This window comes from Chiloscyllium plagiosum, unplaced genomic scaffold (genome assembly GCF_037043375.1).
Source record: "Chiloscyllium plagiosum isolate Xiang-an unplaced genomic scaffold, Cpla_swu_hap1 HiC_scaffold_21, whole genome shotgun sequence".
Lineage (NCBI taxonomy): Eukaryota > Metazoa > Chordata > Chondrichthyes > Orectolobiformes > Hemiscylliidae > Chiloscyllium > Chiloscyllium plagiosum.
In genome coordinates, this window is record NW_028270159.1 from 9,843,975 (window position 1) to 9,867,776 (window position 23,802).

Here is a 23,802-nt window from a genome sequence, read left to right on the forward strand (position 1 = left end):
TATCCCTCCAAACATTTCTTATTGATGAACTTTCCAAATATCTTCTGACCACTACATTCTCAAGAAATTTGTTCCACACAAAAACCACTCTCTGTGTAACAAAATTGCCTCTTATATCTTGTTTTAAATCTCTCCCCTCTAACCTTAAAAGTATGCCCCCTAGTCTTGAAACCCCACACCCTAGAGAAAAGACCTTTGCTATTCACCTTACCTATACTCATCATTATTTTTTAAATCGCTATGAGGTCATCTCTCAACCTCCTATGCACTGGTTAAAAAGGTGCCAGCCTATCCAGCCTATCCAGCCTCTCCCTATAACTCAAATCTCCCATTGCAGGCAACATACTGGTAAAGTTCTTATGAACCCTCTCCAGCTAAAGAATATACCTCCTATAACAGGATCTGAAACAAAACAGAAATCACTCAAGAAACCCAACAGGTTTTCAGTATCTGTTGAGAAAAAGCAAAGTTAATGCTGACTTTGTTTCTCTCTCCGCAAGTACTCCCAGACTTGCTGAGTTTCTCCAACAATTTCTGAGTTTATTCCTCTCTACTTTGTTTGGCCATACCTCACCATTTTAACACCAACAGTATAAATTCATACACGAGTTCAGATAAAAGGCTAATCGGCCCATCAAGTCTATGGAGTCTTTCCACCAACAATCTGACTAGTCCCATTCCCAGAATAGGGAGCTGTTGGTGTACTGGTAACATCACTGAACTTGGAATTCAGAAGTACCAGGCTCTGGAGGCACCAGTTTCATAAACTCTCGATAGCAGCTGCTAGCATAAAAACTCAACCAGTACAATTTGGGATTGAAAGCTAGTCTCAGTGATGGTGACCCTGAAACTACTGCTGTAAAAACCAATGTTGGAGCTGAGGATCCAGCCTTCCCTGTTCAGTGCCCAGTCATTGTGGCATGTGGTCCACCCAGAGAATGTACCACATTCAGGGGCTGATATCAAGCAGGATGCAACTTGGTTATCATGATGGGAGTTCTCACCTCTCTTCATTAGGGAGGCAATGGCCTAGTAGTGTTATCATTGGACCATTAATCCAGCAACCCAAGTAATGATGTGGATACCCAGGTTCAAATCCTTCCACAGCAGATGGTGGAACCTGAATTCAATAAAGCTCTAGAATTAAGAGTTTAATTAGACTATTTTTTGGGAAAACCCATCTGGTTCATAGTGTCCTTTAGGGAAGGAAACTGCCATTCTTACTTGGTCTGGCCTCAATGTGACTCCAGGCTCTTCACTGCCCTCTGGGCAATTAGGGATGTGCAATAAATGCTGGCCAGTCAGCGATATCCTCACCCTGCGAATGAATTAAAAAGGCCTGTCATTGGGATTGACTTGCTACTTGTCCCTGCTGAGTAATCGATTCCATTGGGTACCTATGGAATTGTCCTCTTGTTCTGATAAGTGTGGTGCTAGAAAAGCACAGCAGGTCAGGCAGCATCCAACGAGCAGGAAAATCGATGTTTCGGCACTCTGATTTCTAGCATCTGCAGTCCTCACTTTTGCCCTGTTCTTTTGTCCTACCCATTGAGCCAATGTTGACTTTTTGAGGTCCCTTCCAGGTTCTCTATAGGCTCCATATACATTTGGGCCTTTACACCAAACCAAGATGAACAGCTAAACCAAAATGAAAGGCAACTCTTCATAAATCACAAAGGACCAGAAGCATCTCTCCGTATCTCTCCATTAGAGACAGAATTGGTTAGATAGGGTGTAAAGCCACTCCTCTGTAAGCATACAGCAAGGAAACAGCTACTGTCAGCTGGTATCAGGATTGAACCCACAGCGTCATGTGCCAATAGGCTCGAGCCATGGAGACAACTGACCAACAGTCTGCCAACCAAGTCTGTCAGTGGACAAGCAGGCCAGCATAACCATATGCCCACTGCAGGAGCAGCCCACTATCTTCCTGAACATGACCCTGAACCCCAGCTCCAACAACAGCAGCCAAATAGATTGCAATTTGCATTTATACAAGATGACCAAAAGGAAACAGGATAGAACACTTGCTGCTTACAGTCTGAACAAATGCATGTGGCTAACTGAGTCAAAGGCCATATGATGTACAAAGTAAGCATCAACTATTTTTTTAACAGAGAAAAAGTTAACATGCATACACACTGACACAGCATACACACACAGGCGCACATACTCACTCACACATACTGACATGTCATATATACACACACATATACACTGACACATCATATACATACTCACATATACATACACTCACAGACACACACAGTCCTATAAATACACTTACAGACACACACATACATATACACAGTTACAGAATTAAAAAGCACAGAAACTCTAAAACATCATGTGCAGGGACTAGTCCTATGGAGAATATTTGATTGTGGCCCTTGGCGACTCTTGGAGACAAGTGTGTGGGTGTGTTTATTTGCTTTGGTTTTGATTTATTTTGGTTTTTATTGTTTATTAAATCAGTACAAATAAGTCTTTAAAATGTAAACAGTAACTGCAAGTATTTAAGAAAAAATCCATTCAGCAATAGTTGGAGCTGCAATGCTAATGTTTGTTTCTTCGTAATTAACAGCCGGTTAGTAAGTGACAACGGTGATTGGTCTGTATGTTTTACTGGTTGATAAACTTCTCAATGTTACATGTTCATGTGATTTGTAGCCAATTGTCCCATCATTGACACATCAAAATGGTGACCACTTTTTTGCAGTGATGTCCAACATGCTTGTGGTTCTCACACACACATACAACCTGACACATGCGCATACACACAGACACACATTAACACACACATTCACATACACACAGAAACACCCACATACAGACACATACACACATACTCTCACACAGTCACACATACACACACTTTGCATGAGAGTGGGGAGCCTGTGGAATTCTCTACCACAGAAAGTGGTTGAGACCAAAACATTGAATGTTTTCAAGAAGGAGTTAGATTTAGTTCACAGGGCAAAGATTATGGGGCGAGAATGGGAACAGAGCATGGAGTTGGAAGATCAGCCATGATCATATTGAAGGGCCGATTGGCCTACTCCTGCTCCTGTTTTTTTAAGTTTCGATATAACAACTCCAATTTTCTAAACTCTGATTAGCCATCAAACCTGTCCCCACCCCCTCCAGTTACAGGATAAAAACACCTGCCCCCAGATGCAGGCACCTATCTTCTCAACCTTGTTTCTACACGGGGAACAAATCAAAACCATCATGGGGTAAATCCCAAATTCCACTTGCCCTACACATCAGCCTCAATGTCCCACTCATAGTGAACCAGAGAAACTATACACATCCAGAATGGAGCAGGAATTGGCCATGAAGCCCATGGAGCCTGGATACATTGATATGTATCGACTTTCATCTAATTATCCAGGAACCTGGTTCAAAACATGCTATGGCAGATTGTGGAGTTCGAATTCAATAACAGAAATCTGGAGTTTAGAATCTAACAATGACCATGAAACCATTGCTGATTGTCAGAAAAACTGATCTGGGTCACTAGTGACTTTTAGGGAAGGAAACTGCCATCCTTATCTGGTCTGGCCTTCATGTGACTCCAGACCCACAACAATGTGCTTGACTCCTAACTACCCTCTGGGCAATTAAGGATGGGTAATAAATGCTGGCTTAGCCAGTGACACCCACATCCCATGAATGAATAAAAATAGAATCTGAAAAAATAACACTCAAAGGTGTACAAACAATGTGCAAATATTTATGGTGCAAAACCATATTGTTGTCTATGATTTTACAAAAAAAAAGACTACCTTTCTCCACGTGGCATAATGTTTGAGTTATGCTATGTTTTATGATGCTAATCTGAAAGTTGAAAGGTTAATAGGTGGACAACAGTAGCCGTTGAATGGCTCAGTCTCCAACCTGGTTCAGTGTAATGCTTCAATCATTAAACTGACCTAACACAGATCAGACATTTTGAACGTTCCTGAGGGCTAAACAAGATTTTTTAAAAATCAGCCTTTTGGCACATCCTTCCCAATGTTATAGTGTTTATTGCAGTCACTGATGAAGAGAGGTGCAATCTATGGATGCGAATTGGACTCTGAAGAATCATAGAATACTTACAGTGGGAGAAAAGCCCATTTGGTACATCGAGTCCACACTGACCCTCTGAAGGGCATCCCACCCCCAACCCTTTAACCATGCATCTCCTATGACTAATCCACCTAGCCTGCACATCCCTAGACACGATGGGTAATTTAGCATGGTCAATCCAGCCAACCTGCACATCTTTGGATTGAGGGAGGAAACTGTAGCAAACACACACAGACCCGGGGAGAATATGCAAACCTCTACACAGTCACCCGAGGGTGGATTCAACTCAGGTCCCTGGCGCTGTGAGGTAGCAGTGCTAACCACTGAGCCACCATGTTGCCCAAGAAAGAGGGCAACAGGAGAGTGACATGTTTTGAAATGTGAGTGTGGAGAAAGATGTTTAGAATCAACGGGAATGAAAGAAAGAAAATGGTTTGTTCGACCAAGTATAGGAGAATCTATTGTGTAATGGAGTGTAATCGTCCCCTTTCGAACTTATAAACTGTAGAATGGAAACTGGGCACAGTTATACATCTAAAAATACCAGAAGAGTTTCACAAGTTGAAGATCAAGTGGGATTATGTGGTTGTACACTGCAGCTGTACAAGATTATGTTACATTTCAGAGCAGCATGGTGGAAAATTTAGAAGGTAAAGTGGCACTAGGAGTTCAGGAAAACCTGCCTAACAAGAGCCTTTGGATTGGTTAAGCTACAAGTAGGCAGAAACCTGCAAGTGGACACTCTGAGACATCCCAGAAGCCTGCAAACAAGAAGCATCTCTCACCAACTCTCTCCACAAGAAGGACAGACAAAAAAGCTACAGACTCTAATACAAGACGTAAGTCAACCTGATCAGCTACTGAATCAAGAATCAACCATCATTCTGTGGACAACATTGCTAAAATCAAAAAAACAGTCAGAAATAACTCTTCACCCTTGTGGTCTGGACTTTGATCTAAAGAATTGTTTTCCCTGTCTATATTTTTCCAATGTAATTATGTGTGCCAAACCGCCTGCTTTAGTCTGTTTTATTCATGAAAAAGTGTGTGTATTTGGGATTTTAAGCTGCAACACAGTAAATTAGTCTTTTTTTTTTCAGTTCTTAAAAAATAAGTTTGTTTATAATAAATGCAAACCAGAGATAAAGTGAGACGATGCCATTAGCCCCACTAAGACTAGGGTGACACATGAATAAATCCATGTTTGGAGTAAGAATTTACAGAAAATATTCTACTAACATTACAAAGCTAACAAACAGAAAAATATGGGTCACTGCCAATAATTTGAAGGAACAATGTTTCAACATTAAATAAGATCTCATTGAAATAAATTAGACTTATTGGTGGATGAACATTGCCAATGCAAGATATTATATTCCATTCATTTTTCATGTGTGGCAATTTTTTTGTGTTTATATACCGATATTCACAACGCTATAAATGTCAGGGCATTCAGAAACTCCCTACTGCAAATGCAACTTTACATTAGACTGATTTCCAACTTTCCCAAAGCAAGAAAGATTAATATTTCCTTAAGCATTGCTCTAAATTTATAATTTTATAACAGGATCATTGCTGATTTTTTTAAACTAACACAATGAATGTTTAGTATCTGGAATACACATGGTCTAAGGCTGTGCTGGACGCAGATTCAACTATGGCCTTCAAAAAATACAAAGGAAAATCATGTAAGAAAACAATTACAGAGACACAGGGAAAAGGAGGATTGGGACGAGGTTAGTTGCTTTTGCAGAGAGCCAGTATGGACACAATGGGCTGAAAAGCCTCCACTCTGTGCTGTACCCATTCTGTGATTCCAAGTACAAGGTCATAAATGACCATCGGGAATATTGGGAAGCAGAAACTGGTCTTTTGTTGGGAAGTTTTATGCTCACATCCAAGATTGTGGGTTCAAAATATGATACGGTGGTGCCGTTGTTGGACTGGGGTGGACAAGGTCAGAAGTCACGCAACACCAGGTTATAGTGCAACAGATTGATTTGAAATCACAAGCTTTCGGAGCGCTGCTCCTTCATCACTTCACCTGACGAGAAGCAGTGCTCTGAAAGCTTGTGATTTCAAACAAACCTGTTGGACAGTAACTTGGTGTCATAGTGCTACAGAGTCCAACAGCATGGAAACAGACCCTTGGGTCCAACCAGTTCATACCGAACATAATCCCAACTAAACGAGTCCCACCTGCCTACTCCTGGCCCATACCTCTGCAACCCTTTCCTGTTTAAGTATCTAACCAAATGCCTTTTAAATGTTGTAATTGTAGCCATCCATCACTTCCTCAGAAAGTTCATATCACACGCGAACCACCCGCGGTGTAAAGCGTTTGCCTGTTATGTCTTTTTTCAGTCTCTCTCCTCTCACCTTAAAAATGTGCCCCCAGTCTTGAAATCCCCCATCCTTCACTTCTGACTGGGTTCAAGATAGATTGATCGAAGAGAAGGCAAGAACTGCCTTTAGGTTTGGGCTTCTTTATAGCACAATCTGTTACACATTACGACTAAAGATACATACCAGGCTGTAATCTTACGGTCACATTATTAAAAGACTATTTCATAAACTCAGCTACCTCATGCAAAACAGACTGCTTTCTATGTGTTTCTTTCTTCTACCTTCTTAACTCTGCCCACACTGTGCTACTTATGCCCAGTGAGGTGTGGATCCTTGACATCATCACTAGGTTGTTCAAGGGGCCTGTAGTGCTTCTACATTATTTTGCTCACTGAAGGTTGATCCATCCATCCCATTCTTGTATATAACAGCTGCACTGTACTGTTTGCCCAAGGTCATCAGATCATAATGATACAAAAAAAATCCAAATGTATTCAATCAGATACTTGATTGACAGACATACACTGACGAATGCCTTTTACCCAGGATAATTCAAAGAGCATAGTAATACTCTTAAATAAATGTCAAAAAGTATTAATATTATTTTAACATGCAAGTGATGAAATTTACTGTGTTTCCAAGTACCCAGAGTGTGATTTGTAGATTACCCACTAATATGGGAAAATAAACGGTTTTAAATGACACACAGTCATCCTGTAAAGTCATTTGATGTGGTAAACAAAGTCTGTAACAGGCCAAATTAATTTTGATTGATCTCAGTAATTACTGATTAACATTTCCCACAGTAACGAAACACTGTTGAACACAAGTTTATCTCAGAATATAGAGTGTCTCTTTACGATGGCACTTTCTCAGTCTAGTTGGTTACATCAGGTCAGTTTGAGTACGAATGAGTACTTAGATAAAAACATGTGCATACAGACTGACACCCTCACGGTGTCAGGGATATGGGAAGGATGGGAAAAATAGACATCTCTGATGACCACATAGAAAGGAAAGAGGTGGTTCAAAACCATTACACCTCTGTCATGAGGAACCTGCATTCTGGGAAAATAAGAATGAAGAAAATAGCCTTCTCCACCATAACACAATCCTAAGACCATAAGAAACAAGAACAGCAGTAGGCCATTCAGCCCCTTGAGTTTGCTCTGCCATTCATAAGGATCATGGCTGATCTGACATCATTCCTCAAGTCTGCCCTTTTCCTATAACCATTAATTCCCTAACTGATCAAGCATCTATTTCAGCCTTAAATATACACAAGGACTCTGCCCCCACAGCTCTCTGTGGCAAAGAGTTCCAATGACTCTCATCCCTCTGAGAGAAAAAATTCCTCCTCATCTCAGTCTTAAATTGGCACCCCTTTATTCTGAGATGATGCCCTCTGGTCCTAGACTCTCCCATGAGTGGAAACATGCTCTCAGCATTGACCCTGTCAAGCCCCTTAAGAATCCTGCATGTTTCAATGAGATCACCTCTCATTCTGCTAAACTCCAGTGAGTAAAGTCCCAAGCTGTTTAGCCTTTGCTGCTAAAATAAACCCTCCTTGGCAAGGATCATCCAAGTGACTGATCATCAGCCTTAACTCTATTGTAGTGTTGTGATTTATTCAGGAAATAAAGAGAGATTGCAGGACTCAGACATAGAGATATCTGCGTATTCTGGTCCATGAATTACAAAAGTTAGTATGCAGATATGGTAAATGATTGAGCAAATCGATTGGCGTTTATTGCAACGGAAATGTAATCTCAGAATTGTAATGGCACAGAATGAGGCCATTCGGCTGATTGTGCGTGTAACCATTTCTATCACCTCATGCCAACCTCATGTCTTTTTCCCATATCCCTACACACCGTTTCCAGCCAAACAATGCCCTCTTCAATTAAACCGGCCTCCACCCAATCCCTGTCGAGAACGTGTTGCTGGACAAGCACAGCAGGTCAGACAGCATCCGAGGAGCAGAAGAATCAACGTTATGCCCAAAACATCGATTTTTCTGCTACTCAGATGCTGCCTGACCTGCTGTGTTTTTCCAGCAACACACTCTCAACTCTGATCTCCAGCATCTGCAACCCTCACTTTCTCGACCCAATACCTGACAGTGCATTCCACATGGGATGCAAAGCTCCAAAGATTCCCAATCCTTTGAGTGAAGACATTTCTTCTTATCTCAGTTCTAAATGTTCAGCTCTTCCCTGAGACTGTGCTCCCATGTTTTAGACTCCCCAGCCGGGGGACCCACCTAATCAACTCCCTTTCGAATCACGTTATGCTTCAATTAGATCATTTCTTGTCTTTCAACACTGTCAACAGAATAGCTCCAAATTATTCCACCTCTCAGCTCAGGTTAACTTTCTCATTCCAGTTACCAGCCTCCTGAAACTTGACCACACCATCTCCAAGGCAAGTCCGTCTTTCTTTAAATATGGAATCGAAAACTGCACGTAGTATTCCAGATGTGTTCTCATTAAAAGATTGGTACAATTGCAGCAAAACCTCTTTACTCCTGTTCATGAACACCTTCAATAAAGGTCAACATGCCATAAGCTTTATTAATTATTTGCTATTTTGCACTAATTCCACATTTCCTTTGTATAAATACTACCCAAGTCCCTCTGCACACCAGCATTTCTTTGAGTGAAGAAACCTTCCCTCAATTTAATCCTAAAATCCATTCTTCACAAATAATACAGGAATAATTGGAGCAGCAGATTAAAGTCTTCTACCAACATGACAAGGGACACGTATCAACTTACTGGACTTCCATCCATGCCTGGTGATCCCCTCTCTCCAAAATTTCCTGGAAATCCCTGTAGAGAGGAGAAACACATGATCAGCACAAAAACAGAAAAATAGTTTTTCCAGAATAATTAAAAATCGCAATGACATTCCGAACATTTCAGTATAGCTGCCTGCTTTCTGATTCGTCGAGATAGGGCAATGTAAAGTAGTAGAGTTTTGGACAGGTTAGTAAAACCGAAACATAGACAATAGGAGTAGGACTAGGCCATTCAGCCCTTCGAGGCTGCTCTATCATTCTATAGGACCATGGCTAATCATCCAACTCAGTCCCCTATTCCCACTTTCTCCCCATTTCCTTTGAACTGCTCAGTCCCAAGAATTGTATCTAACTCCTTCTTGAAACTATTCAGTGTTTTGGCCTCAACTGCTTTCTGTGGCAGAGAGTTCCACAGGTCCCCACTCTCTGGGTGAAGACATGTCTCCTCAACTCAATCCTACCCTGAATCCTTAAGCTGTGAGCTGAAAATGTGTTGCTGGAACAGCGCAGCAGGTTAGGCAGCATCCAGGGAACAGGAGAATCGACGTTTCGGGCATTCCTGAAGAAGGGCTTATGCCCGAAACGTCGATTCTCCTGTTCCTTGGATGCTGCCTGACCTGCTGCGCTGTTCCAGCAACACATTTTCAGCTCTGATCTCCAGCATCTGCAGACCTCACTTTCTCCTTAAGCTGTGACCCTAGATCTGGACTCCCTAGTCATCGGATCATCTTTCCTTTCTAATTTAAAACTTGTAGGTTTCCATGAGACTACCCACCCCCCCAATCTTCTCAACTCCAGTGAATAGAATCCTAACCAATCCAATCTCTCATCCTCGGTCAGTGTTGTCATCCCCGGAATCAGTCTGGTAAACCTTCATTGCACTTCTTTCATAACCAGAACGTTGTTTTACAAAAGTCTATAGTGGTCTTTTGGAATAAGGATGATGTTTGTTCAACCTCACACAGAGTCTTTATACAGAGGGAGGCGGTTATACTGACGATACCAAACGTACTGGCTGGCCAGGAAACACTCCCTTCTTATCGTCTGCCATGGGTGTATCAGAAGGATTTACAGATTGATGATCAATCTCATAAAGGATGTTGGAGAGATGAAATAACAACAAGGAACACTGGAGAAACTCAAATGGTCTGGAACCATCTGTGGAGACAGAAACAGAGTTAACGTTTCTTGTCCAATGTGGCTCTTCATTGGAATTGAAGGGAACTCCTCTACAGGTCATTCTGCTATAACGCACATTTTGTTAACGCGAATTTGCTATGACGTGATTAATGAATTGGGGACACTGTATCTAAAGCGCAAACCTTTAAAACGAGTGTTAGCTGTAACGCGATTAATCACCAACACTTTAAGTAATGTTTCTCAAGTGTGATTTTTCTATAATGCGGGGGCTGCTCAAGAATCTAGCTATCGCGTTATGTAAGAACTGACTATTCAACATACACATTAAATAGTCATGAGCTGGTCTAGCTGTAATGGACGCTGGGGGGAGCATAAAGTCAGCCTATTGCCCCTCTTTGAAACAATTACAACAGTACAACTTATAGGGTAGGCAATGGCCTACTGGCATTATCATCAGACTACTAATCCAGAGACCCAGGTAATGTTCTGGGGACCTGGGTTTGAATCCCACCATGGCAGATGGTGGAATTTAAATGCAATAATGATCTGGAATTAAGAGTCTAATGGTGACCGTTGTTGATTGTCAAGAAAAACTATCTGGTTCACTAATGTCCTTGAGGGAAGGAAACTGTCATGCATATCTAGTCTGGCCTATGTGTGATTCCAGAGCCTCTGGGCAATTAGGGATGGGTAATAAATGCTGGCCTAGCTAAGGATGCCACATGAATAATTTTTTTAAAAGATTAGTTCCAAAGAATATTCACACCAGGCTTGAAATGTTAACTCTCTCCAATGATGCTGCCAGACCTGCTGAGCAGCTCCAGAACTTTCTATTGATAATGAACCTGTCGTATCTGTGTTGTGAACACATTCTTCATGGCTATCTGTAATGGACATGAAACTTGGCACAGTGACACTACCCACTGAGCCACAAGAGAACCAGCTTGACCCATCCTGTGGTAACATTGGGTAGGCATGGAATTTCCCCTTTGGAGAATGGGTGACCAATTCAAAGACTCTGTTTAGATTAGATTACTTACAGTGTGGAAACAGGCCTTTCGGCCCAACAAGTCCACACCGACCTGCCGAAGCACAACCCACCCAGACCCATTCCCCTACATTTCACCCCTTCACCTAACACTACGGGCAATTTAGCATGGCCAATTCACCTAACCTTCACATTTTTGGACTGTGGGAGGAAACCGGAGTACCCGGAGGAAACCTACGCAGTCAGTCGCCTGAGGCGGGGAATTGAACCCGGGTCTCTGGCGCTGTGAGGCAACAGTGCTAACTACTGTGCCACCGTGCCGCCCACAAAAGTTCTCTTTTATTTCATCATAATCATATGAAACGCGACCTGCTTAATCTGGCCTCAAAACCACACATATTTCGCCTGAAGCTTATTAATCAATTTCCTTCATAGTTCTGACAGCCTTAAATTAGGTTATCTCAAAGTCTCTTTTTTCAAAGAAAATAAACTCAATCTTTGTGAAGCTACCCTCATGACTTAAGTTTTTGTTAACTGGCACTTCGAGGGTAACACTTTGGCTATTCTTGGGAGACTGATGCCCCACAGCTGGCACCAGGTTTTTCTGCCACAAAGACTCAGTTTCTCTCCTTTGGCAGTTCCATTTGAGTAAGTGTCCTTGGTCTCAGTCTCCCAATGAAAAGCTAACGTTACTAAGCTGCATGTCCGTATGCTCTATCAAAGAATATGCTACCCTGCCAGGAACTTGGTGAAGAGGCAATGGGGCTGTTGAGATAGTTGTGTATAGGTAATGCCAATGGACTCGCTAATCCCGAAACTTCAGTTTAATGCTTTGAGGACAAAGGCTCAATTCCAACCATGATACCTGCTTAAATTCAACTGAAAGATAGTTTCTGTGACTGATGATGAAATGATAATTAATTCATTGGGGAAAAACTGATGTGGTGCATTAATGTACTTTACAGAAAGATCTTACCCAGTCAAAGTTTCTGAAATACACAAATAAAGTTTCACAAAACTCCTGCATATCAATAAGGAGCAATGTCACTTGACTGGCAACCCCGATGTCCACTCCCATGCGACACAGCATCAATCCCAACTTGTCTGCTGAGAAGTTAACTCAATCATACAATCCCTACAGTGTCGAAGCAGTCCATTTGGCCCACTGAGTGTACTCCAACCCTCTGAAAAGCAACCCACCCAGACTCCTACCCTCACCCTACGTCTGCATTTCCCACGGCTAGCCAACTTAGCCAAGATACAACGGGCAATTTAGCATGCACACACACACACGATGCTGTGAGGCAGCAGTGCCATCCTTCAATTAGCAAGTGATGGTTACACTGAGACTATTAGCAGATTGTTACAAAACCTGAATGGATTTCATTAATCTTCTTAGAGTCATAGAGTCATACACCTTCACAGCATGGAAACAGACCTTCCAACTCATCCACACCAACCAGATATCCTAAATTATTCTAGTCCCATTTGCAGGCCTTTGGCCCATATCCCTCTAAACCGTTCCTACGCATATATGGATCAAAATGCCTTTTGAATGTTGTAATTGTACCAGCCTCCACCACTTCCTCTGGCAGCTCATTCCATACCAGTACCACCTTTTGTGTGAAAACGTTGCCCCTTAGGTCCCTTCTAAATCGTTCCCCTCTCACCCTAAACATATGCTCTATAATTCTGGACTTCCCCATCCCAGGAAGTCTATTTATCCTATCTATGCCCTTCATGATTTTATAAATCTCTATAAGGTCACCTCTCAGCCTGCGATGCTCCAGGGAAAACAGCCCCAGCCTATTCACAGCCTCTCCCTGTAGCTCAAACCCTCCAACCCTGGCAACATCCTTGTAAATCTTTAGGGAGGAAATCTGCCATCCTTAATGGTCTGGCCTACGTGCGACTCTAGGCCCACAGCAATGTGGCCGACTCTGAAATGGCCGAAAAAACTACTCAGTTCACAGACTACAAACGCCAATTACACCCACATCCCATGAAGGAACAAGGAGGTTAAATAAAACAGTTGCCTTTGACAATCCTCCTGCTTTAGAAAGCTAAGAAGACATTGTTGATATAGATTGAAATGCCACAAATGCTTTCATTTTGTTCAAACAAACAGTTTGGTCAAGAAAATACATGTATTAAAAACTCACTGAGGGTGGAATGGTCTGGACAGCAGCAAGCTCAAAGTGAATCACCAATCAAGGTCTTCTTTCTATTGTAGTTCCCAGGAATGATAGCTCAAATGTTTTGGGGGACACATTTCCTTGTCTCGCTATCACTTTTACGTGGTTGAAATGAAAGTTTGCCAATATTTTCCAAGACAGTGAGACATCAGTTACCAATTCACCCCAAGCGCTTTTTGAGCTGTTGTTTGGACTAATTGTACCTCCACTTGTTTTTATTAGACTCATTGGAAATGTTTGAGATTTTAGACAACAGATTAAAATAGCTGATGTACACACATCAAACATCTCTCCTAATTCCCATTTCTACTGAATGGTGAAGCAGGTATTGGGATGGGTGACCCATCGCTTGGCTGAAGGGACAGATTTCTGTTTTTGCAGTCTTTTTAACAGGATGGTAGTTTGACAGAGGACCTCGAGTACACAGCAAGGGGAAGCTTCCAGAACAACAATTCATTGAGGGTATGTACGTCCTGGTCACTTTGGCTGCATCAATGTTGACCCAAGGTTGCTGAGGATGTCAGTCATCTTCCCCCTGCATCACTTGTAGAATGGCTTTGCAGTCTGCCTGGGGACCATGTGACCCAGGAGAGTCGCTGTGTGGGATCCATTCACTATTATCTCTCATTAAGGAGACTACTCTGTCAGGACAATAGATACACACGCTGAAAGATATAAGAGCAACCAAGTAGATCTAACCAATGAAAGGATGGATATTATATCGCAGAAGAGTGGGTGGAGATGTCGAGTATTCAGCTCCTAATTTCATTACAGCCTGATCTAAACACGGACAAAAAAGCTAATTTCCAGAAATGTGGTGACAGTGACTTGCCATTGACATCGAGACTGCATTGACTTGGTATCCCATCAAGGAACCTTAGCTAAACCTGGAGTTAAAAGGAATTGGGGTAAAACTGTCCACTGGTTGAAGATACAAAGAGAGACGTTTATGATTGTTGGACGTCAGTCATCTACGAACCAGAACATCACTGCAAGAGGTCCTCAGGTTATGCCCTATGCCAAACCACTTGAAGTTGCTTCATTAACGACTTGTCCCCCATCATAGGGTCAGACATAGTCAATTTTGATCACAAAATGCTTCAGGCTGTAATCCCTCTGTGTGAAGGCAGGTTGGGACAGTGAGGAGTGGGCAGGATCTCCAGAGTGGAGCTTTTCGGAGCAGAAGCAACAGCAGGAGCATACGGGAAGACCAAGTGACTGCTGATGGGAATAGAGAGCTCCAAATCTCCACATCTTGCCTCACCCTCATTATCCTCAATTTATCACCAACACCTGACACAGGAGCCATTTTAGGATGACCTAGCTAATTGTGCTTTCATTGGCTGTATCCATGTTGGGGAAAAAGATCCTAGACTCTATTTTTCCATTTGCCCTTTCTTCCACTTGGCTGCGTGAATGTTGACCCTGCTCTGTGATGACACGGACTGTGGCCAATTGACATAGTGCCCTCTTCTTTTTCTCAATAATGTGTTGTGATTGAACCCAAAGCAGGTTGCCGTAACAACAACAACAACGTACCGGTGCATGCACAATTCCAGAGTGTAGGGAGCATGCAGCTGAAGGCACCACCAAAGATGTGACCAATGTAGGTGGAGAAACACATAAGACAGGGTCTTCAGGAGGAGCAGGAACACTCCATTAACTTCATGTTTTTCTGACCCTTGATGATGTCTAAGGGTACCGAGGTAACAAATGGTTTTGGGGTGGCATGGCGGCTCAGTGGTTACGACTGCTGCCTCACAGCAGGGACCCGAGTTTGATTACCCCCTCGGGTGACTCTCTGTGTGAAGTCTGCACATTCTCCCAGTGTTTGCATGGGCTCCCTTTGGCTACTCCAGTTTCCTCCTACATTCCAAAGATACACAGGTTGGATGGATTGACTTTGAGAAATGCAGGGTTGGGGTTGAATGCTATTTGGAGGGTCGTGTAGACTTGATGGGCCGAATGGCCTGATTCTACACCGTAGAGATTTGATGAAACAGCTATGAAGTGAAAACATCTTTACATCGCTGAAGATACAGTAGTGCACTCACAGTACCATCCAATGTTAGGCATGGTGCCTAGTTACCCAAACCATACTTGGAGAATTATATCCAATATGAAAAAAATCTTCTTCCAAGACCAAAATCTGGAGTGCAATGGAATACACCCACTTGCCTGGATGGGTGCAGCCCCAATAACACTCAAGAAGCTTGACACCATCCAGGACAAAGCAGCTCGCTTGACTGATACTATATCCACTCCCACCATCACCAATGCTCAGTAGCAGCAGTGTATACAATCTACAAGACAGAAGTTCACCAAGATCCTCAGACAGTACCTTCCAAACCCATGGCCACTTCCATTTAGAAGGACAAGGGCAGCAAATACATGGGGACACCACCCCCTGCAAGTTCCCCTCCAAGCCATTCACCATCCTGACTTGGAAATATATCGACATTCCTTCAGTGTTGCTGGGTTAAAATCCTGAAATTCCCTCCCTAAGAGCATTGTGGGTTAACCCACAGCAGGTTGACTGCAGCGGTTCAAGAAGGCACCTCACCCTTCTCAAGGGGTAACTAGGGATGGGCAATAAATGCTGGGTCCAGCCAGCGATGCCCACATCCCACAACTGAATAAGAAAGAAACAATGTTCCATCCCGATTCTCCTGCATCTCGGATGCTGCCTAACCTGCTGCGCTTTTCCAGCACTACACTCTCGACTCTGAGCTCCGGCATCTGCAGTCCTCACTTTCTCCCTGTCAAAGTGGTTATCTTCCTCATCTGTATGTAAGGATACTAGTGATAGTGTGTCTTTTTGTGGCTAGTTGATGTTCATGTACCCTGGTGGCTAGCTTTCTGCCTGTTTGTTCAATGTAGTGTTTGTTACAGTTTTTGCAAGGTATTTTGTAGATGACGTTCATTTTGCTTGTTGTCTTTATAGGGTCTTATGTGTTATCCGATTAGGTTATATGACCTTATGAGAAGAAATCAGGTAAGAAATCACAGTTACTGTTGGTAAATACGGGGCATGGCTTTGCCCTCCCGGAGATGGCAAAAAGGGAAAAGAATGGAACACTGATTCTGGTGAGAAACTCATCCCTCTCTCCCAACTCCGCAATTAAGTGCTGAGTGAGACATTCCATCAGGGACTTGATGTGTCACCAAATAGGGCCCTTAAATGGTCAATTTGTGACCTCAATTTGACACCTCCTCTGTGGTGGCCCAGAAAGGTGGCTTACGATGACCACGAGCCATTGCCAATTGTCAGAAAAGCTCATCTGGTTCACTAATGTCCTTTAGGGAAGAAAATCTGCCATCTTCACCCAGTGTGGCCTACATGCGACTCTTGATACACAACAATGGAGGTGACTCGTAACTGGAGTTAGACAATAATTGCCAGCCTTGCCAGTGACATCCATACCCCATGAAAACATTTTTAAAAATTAGGGGCACTGATGCAGTAGGACAGGTACGTCTGAAAGCCATATCCTGGATCTGCCTTCTCCCCATAACTGGGTACCTACCTTCTCATCACTGAAACCCTTGAGTAGTCAGCCTTGACTGATGGACCTTATGTCCCAAAGGCTATTCTCCTCTCATGGGCTAACAGCTTCTGGTAACCTGGGTAATGTTATGGGGATCCAGGTTTGAAACCCTTCACAGTAGATGCTGGAATTAGAACTCAATTAACAAAAATCTGAAATCAAATGTCTTATGACGACGATGAAACCATTGGTGAAAAAAGTTCACGCCAGAGAGTGAGAAGCCTGTAGAATTCTGTGCCACAGAAAGTGAGTGAGTCTGAAATATTGAATATTTTGAAGGAGTTAGATATAGTTCTCAGGGCTAAGAGAATCAAAGGGGATGGACAGAAATTGGGAACACAGTACTGAGAGCAGCATGGTGGCGCAGTGATTAGCACTGCTGCCTCACAGTACCAGGGATCTGTGTTTGATTCCAGCCTCAGCCTGTATGGAGTTTACATGTTCTCCCTCGGTCCGTGTGGGTTTCCTTCAGTTTCCTCTCACAGCTCAAAGGTGTGCAGGTTAGGTGGATTGGCCAGGTTAAATTGTGTCCAGGAATGTGTAGGCTAGGTGGGTTAGCCATGGGAAATGCAAGTTACAGAGGTGGGGTTGGTCTGGGTAGGATGCTCTTCAGAGGGTTGGTGTGGACTCGATCGGCTGAATGGCCTGCTTCCACACTGTGTGGATTGTATGAGCTGGATGATCAGCCATGATCATCTGGTGGTTCCATGGCCCACTGTTCCTATTTTCTATGTTTCCAGGTTTATTCATTTCCTTCAGGGAAGGAAATCTGCCATCCTTACTTAGTCTGGCCTATATGTGACTCAGACCCACAGCAACACGGTTGGCACTTAAATAGTGAGCAAGCTGTGCAGTTGTCTTACTTGCTAAAAAGCTTCAAATAAAAAAAACATGTCCACCACCTGGCATTGACCTGGGCACCAGAAACAACAATTGCAAATACAGAAATAAAACAAAGAACTGCAGATGCTGGAAATCTGAAACAGAAACAGGTGGAGAAACTCAGCAGGTCTGGCTGGTAGCATCTGCAGAGAGAAAGCAGAGTTAACGTTTCGGGTGACCCTTCCAGCAGAACTCCTGTTCAGATGACTAGACTCAAAACATTAACTCTGTTTTCACTCTCCATAGAGGTTGCCAAGCCTGCTGAGTTTCTCTAGCAATTTCTGAAATGCCAACACAGCCCTGCTGATTCTGCAAAGCCATCTTATCAATGTCTGGGAGCTGGTGTGAAAATTGGGAGATCTGTCTCGCAGACTAGTCAAACAACAGCCTGACAGGGTCATATTCATGGAATTAGTCCTTGCACACAACATCCTAGGCAGCACCATCACCATCTCTGGATTTGTCTGATGGCAGCATATCAGCTGTGTAAATCCTGTATATCAGGAGTGAGTTTCCATTGGAATATTCAACATTAACTCCAAACTCAATGACGTACCATGGTGTTAGGTCAAAGAGGGAAGGAAACCTCCTGCTGATTAACACATACCACAGAGGAGTCAGCGCCCAGAGGACACAGCTGCTAGACTTGGTCTGTGGGAGGTGATGAGGGAAAATATACTTGACCTAGTTCTCACCAAGCTGCCTCTCAAAGATGCATCTGTCTGTGAGAGTATTGGTAGGAGTGACCATCGCACAGTCCTTGTGCAGAAGAAATCTTATCTTCACATCAATAGCATGAAGCTCTGCAATCCTGCCACATCCAGTCATGGGTCTGGAGTCACATGTAGACCAGACCAGGTAAAGATGACAATTTCCTTCCCTGAAGGAAGGACATTTGTGAACCAGATGGGTTTTTCCTCCAATCAACAATGGTTTCATGTCCATCATTAGACTCTTAATTCTAGACATTTATTGAATTCGAATTCTACCATCTGCCACGGCAAAATTTGAACCCAGGTGGTCAGAGCCTGGAGTCTCTGGATAAATAGTTTAGCAATAGGCTGCAGCAAGACTTGGACTTAATATCCACATTAGGTCTAACAAAAAGGCAAGTGACATTTGTACCAGTTATAAGACACAAAGGAAATTTCCTGCTTAAACATCAGCATAACAGAGAATAAAAGGCTATTCATAGTCTTACAATTTTCATTTGTTAATTCCCTGTTTATTTTGTCTCAAAATTAAATAATCATGCCAGTTTTTATCTCTTTAGCAATACTCCTATGAATAATGTGAATAACATTCCCTTCCATTTCAGTCATTTCATGGTGTCTTTCCGACTCTTTCCCTGTTATATTGATTTCTCTGTGACATATGCCTATTGGAGTAAAGAGTAACACTCGGCTGCCAAGAAATGAGAGTCCAGGAAAATCCTGGCAGAATTCCACCTCTGTGCTATTTTCATCCAAAAATAGGATTGAATTCTCCCTGGCCAACTATCAAATTTTAAAACAAATTCAAGGATTGTTTGAAAATGCTTCTTGTGCAGATAAAACAAAAGAACTTCTGCCAATGTTTTATTTGAGGTGAGACTGCTTGTGCCTAATGTACCACTGAACGAATATACGAAGGAGAAAGAAAGTATTGTTCCTGATTGTATTGATTTTATTTCATTAAAACCTTTCATCAAAGTCAACCTCTTGTGAGCTCCTGCCTTATTGTCAGCTCAAAATGACAGCATGACAACATGGCTCTGATAGGGGTCAATCTAATGGTCACATTGTTTAATACTGAGCTCAATAAGATGGCAGACCTGATCCTTGAACCCAGACCGGTTACTACTGAAGAACCTGGCACTGGTGACATAGAAGAGAAATTCTCTGTAAAATGCTGACCAACACTGGACAAGGGCTGCGGGAGTCAAGATTCCAAAACGTTCTTTGAATGAAGAGCAGAGGTACCTAGAGTTCCTTGCCAATATTTATCCCTTAACCAGAAGCAGATTATCCAACCATTAGCACATCGCTGCCTGCTGTATTACCTCCATTCCAAGAGTGATTATGCCCCAAAAGAAACAGCAGTTGCCACAGTTCCACTCCCTCGTTACAGAACGATAATTAGTGACAGGTTTAACCTAATGGTCACCACATCTCCGGGAAGGGTAAGGTTAAGAAATTCATGTTGACCCCAGCCAGAGTGGGGACTGAACCCACTCTGTTGATATCGCAAACCATCACTAACCTACTCCCCTATTCCAAAGCTTCTTTATTAGCTCTAAAAAGCTTTGGGACATCCTCAGGTCATTCGAAAAAGTACCAAGCTTTCTATTCTCTTTTATGTCTCCTGCCTAAATTACAATTTGGAGGTCGTTGTTCATCACAGAATTACAGAAGTGCTGAAGGGCAAAAAAGGCCATTCGGCCCACTGTGTCATCATCATCATCAGGCACCAATCTGCTGCTTTCTCCCCCATACCCTTACACATGGTTTTTATCCAAACAACAATCCAATGCCCCGCTTGAAAGCACCAATTGAACTGGCCTCCAGGCAGTGCATTCTACACCCAGTGAGTGAAAGTAATTCTGCCCACCTTGCTTTTGCTTCTTTTACAGATCACTTCAAATCCAAGCCCTCTCATTGCTGGTCCTTTTATGAGCAGCTTCTCCTTATCAACCCCACCCAGCTTGTGGTTCTGAAAACCTCTGAAAAATGATTACAGAGAAGGTCTATGTACAATTATCTGCACTGTGGAGCAATCAGATTTTTTTTATATGCAAATTTATTAACTTGGAATGCTTTTAGTTTCAAATGGATTATTTCTGGAGTGCAAAGAGTGAAAGCACTTTACAGTTTTTCCATGGTAAGTGAATATACTTATCACCCACCAATAACATGAAATATTGTAATCCACTGCAACTTAACTTCATGTCAGCAGAATGTTAAGGCACTCGTAACCTGTCGAGCTATAATAACAGTTAAGCAGCTAATCACAGTTTTATTGATAGCCTAAAGTATTAAGGCTGCATGAGACGTAACAAACCAAAAAGTCATACATTCAAGCTGCAGTAGTGTTTGGTTAGAGAGCCCCCAGAGCTGGCCTCTGCACTCCTCAGCCTGACAGATGAACAATCAAGAGAGAGACGCTGGAGGGCTGCAGGATCCTGAGCAACTCTGCAAAGTTTGATGTCAATGGCTAGACAGGGCGGCACTGAAACATTGTTACCGCGTGACAATACTGCCATCGGGGCTGATCGGGAGTGTCAGCATCGGTGACTCCAAAAAGCAAGAGGAAAAAAAGCAAAGCAGCAGATTTTGTAGAGGAGGCAATCATTTCCTAAATAGGATTCGCTTCACCCAAGGCTCGAGCAGAACTCGGAGAAGAGGCCAGACTCCTTATATGCGCAACAAACACAGGCCCTGCTCCTCCTGCCCCTACCGCGATGAAGACTTTGGCTGTCGGATGGAAATCCTGACTTCAGTGATCAAGAAACGAACCAGACAATAGCAACTGAAGACACACCTAGAGGGTGTAAAAGAGAGTGGCACAGTTCTATAGCTTTGCAGGTCTGCAAGGTATATCGAAAGGCACATGCTGGTTTGTACAGCTGGTGCAGGACACGATGGGCCAAACAGCCTCTTTCTGCACTGCAGCAATTCTGTGACTCTGTGTAAACTAACCTAAACAGCTAAATTATCAACTCCTGTAATACTTCTTTCCTTGCAGAAAACAGTCAGCATGTTTGGATCAATGACACTGCTGGCAGGTGATCGCTCCTTCACGAGACAGTATCCTGGGATAAAGAGATTGTTGTGTGAGGTTGCACAGGTTGGGCCTGTACTAATTGGAGTTGGGAAGTCAGACCAGCTATGGTACTGGATAGAGTCATAGTGTCACAGTGTAGTACTGCATGGGCACAGAACATTCACTCCGACCTGTCCATGTCAACCAAATATCCTACATTAATCTACTCCCATTTGCCAGCATTTGGCCCATATCCCTCTAAACCCTCCCTATGACGATCAAAGATTTAAAGAATCACAGAATCCCCACAGTGTGACAGCAGGCTATTCAGCCAATTGAGTCCACACAGACCCTCCAAAGAGCAGCCCACCTAGACCATACTCCCCTATCCTATCCTTGCATTTCCCATGGCTAACCCACTCAGCCCGCACATACCTGGACTTTGTAGGCAATTTAGCCTGAAGAAGGACTTATGCCCGAAACGTCGATTCTCCTGTTCCCTGGATGCTGCCTGACCTGCTGGGCTGTTCCAGCAACACATTTTCAGCTTTGTAGGCAATTTAGCCATTCCACCTAACTGAAGGAGTTTTTCAGGAATTTGAAAGAATGACTGCTGAGAGAATGTTTCCTTCTCATGGAATATCTTGAACGAAGTATCAAACCACAGGGTCTCCTAATAAAGATAATCAGGATGAACTGTTTCTCTTGTTGATTGAAATTCTCTCTCCCAGTGAACAGTGGAGATTGGGTCTTTGAGTAGACTCAAGGGTGTGTTTGGTAAGACCTTTGGTTGATCAGGGAATTGAGTTATGAGGGGCAGGTGGGAAAGTGGGGTCAAGGTCACTTCAGATAAGCCATGACCTGATGTTAATGGCTAGACAGGGCGGCACTGAAATATTGTCACCGCGTGACAATACTGCCAGCGGGGCTGACTGGTTGGTATTGCAGGAATTTGGGGCCATATGGCCTAAGTATGTCCTTATGTTAACCAACAGACCCAATATGGATGATCAGGTGGATGAGCTCGTTTTGGGCTGTGGGTTTGATAGGTATTCCTGAACGTTACACGGTTCAAGTTCATGTGCAGTGAGAGGAATGTGAGATACTGAGAGTATATGACACTCCCTTCCTGACCAAATCAGTGCTAAGGTGGACATTTATTCAATTTTTAACAGGGATTGCTAATCCCAGGGATAATTTAGGAAAATTTAGAGCTGTCCAAACAGCAAAATAATGCCATAAGACAATGGTAGCTAGTCAGATATTAATCACAAAATTTCTTCTGTGCAGAAAGAGGCCATTCAGCTCATCATTCTGCACTGACCTTCAAAAGTCATCCCACCCAGACTGAGGCCCCTAGCTGACCCCTGTATTTATCACAGCTAACCCACCTAGCTTGTACGAACCTGGATATAATGGGCACTTTAGCATTGCCAATCCACCCTAACCTGCACGTCATTAGACTGTGGGAGGAAACCCACACAGACACATGGAGAACATGCAAACTCCACACAGACAGTGGTTGGATTCGAATCTGGGTCCTTGGTGCTGTGAGGCAACAGTGCTAACCACTGAGCCACCCCTTGCCATTAATTATTGGCTGCACTAATTTCTAGGCATATCTAGCAGAATGAACCCTCTTAACATTAATTGCTAATGATCTATTTTATCTAAGGATACATCCCAACATTACAGACAAATTTAGAATATGCCCCATTATCAGGGCTCAGCAATTTGCACTCCATTGGAAACTCTCACTCATCTGCAGCTTTGCTCGAGCTGACCAGAGGGTGGATACCTACCCTGGCAGCCTGCTGAAGTAGAAGGGTCAGTTAGTGGTCTCCTCCAAGCTTGGGGGCAGGAAGAGCAAGTCCTCACCCTGTGCTTTGTCTTTAGACAGAAACAATTAATTGCAATTAACCAGAGGGTTGAAAGGTGTGGCGCTGGAAAAGCACAGCAGGCCAGGCAGCATCCGAGGAGCAGGGGCATCAACGATTCGGGCATGAGCTCTTCGCCAGAAACTTCGACTCTCCTGCTCCCCGGATGCTGCCTGACCTCCTGTGCTTTTCCAGCACCACACTTTTTGTC

The 23,802-nt window shown here is 43.2% G+C and overlaps 1 protein-coding gene across 4 annotated transcripts in view; it reads right to left on the minus strand.

Annotated features, from left to right (window-relative positions):
- col27a1b (collagen, type XXVII, alpha 1b) overlaps nucleotides 1-23,802 on the minus strand; it is a 707,279-nt gene that overhangs the window by 355,829 nt on the left and 327,648 nt on the right. For all 4 annotated transcript variants that reach the window (XM_087998238.1, XM_087998237.1, XM_087998236.1 and 1 more), the window contains one exon: nucleotides 9,198-9,251. In XM_087998238.1, the coding sequence (XP_087854364.1) occupies nucleotides 9,198-9,251 (54 nt within the window). The remainder of the gene's footprint in view (nucleotides 1-9,197; nucleotides 9,252-23,802) is intronic.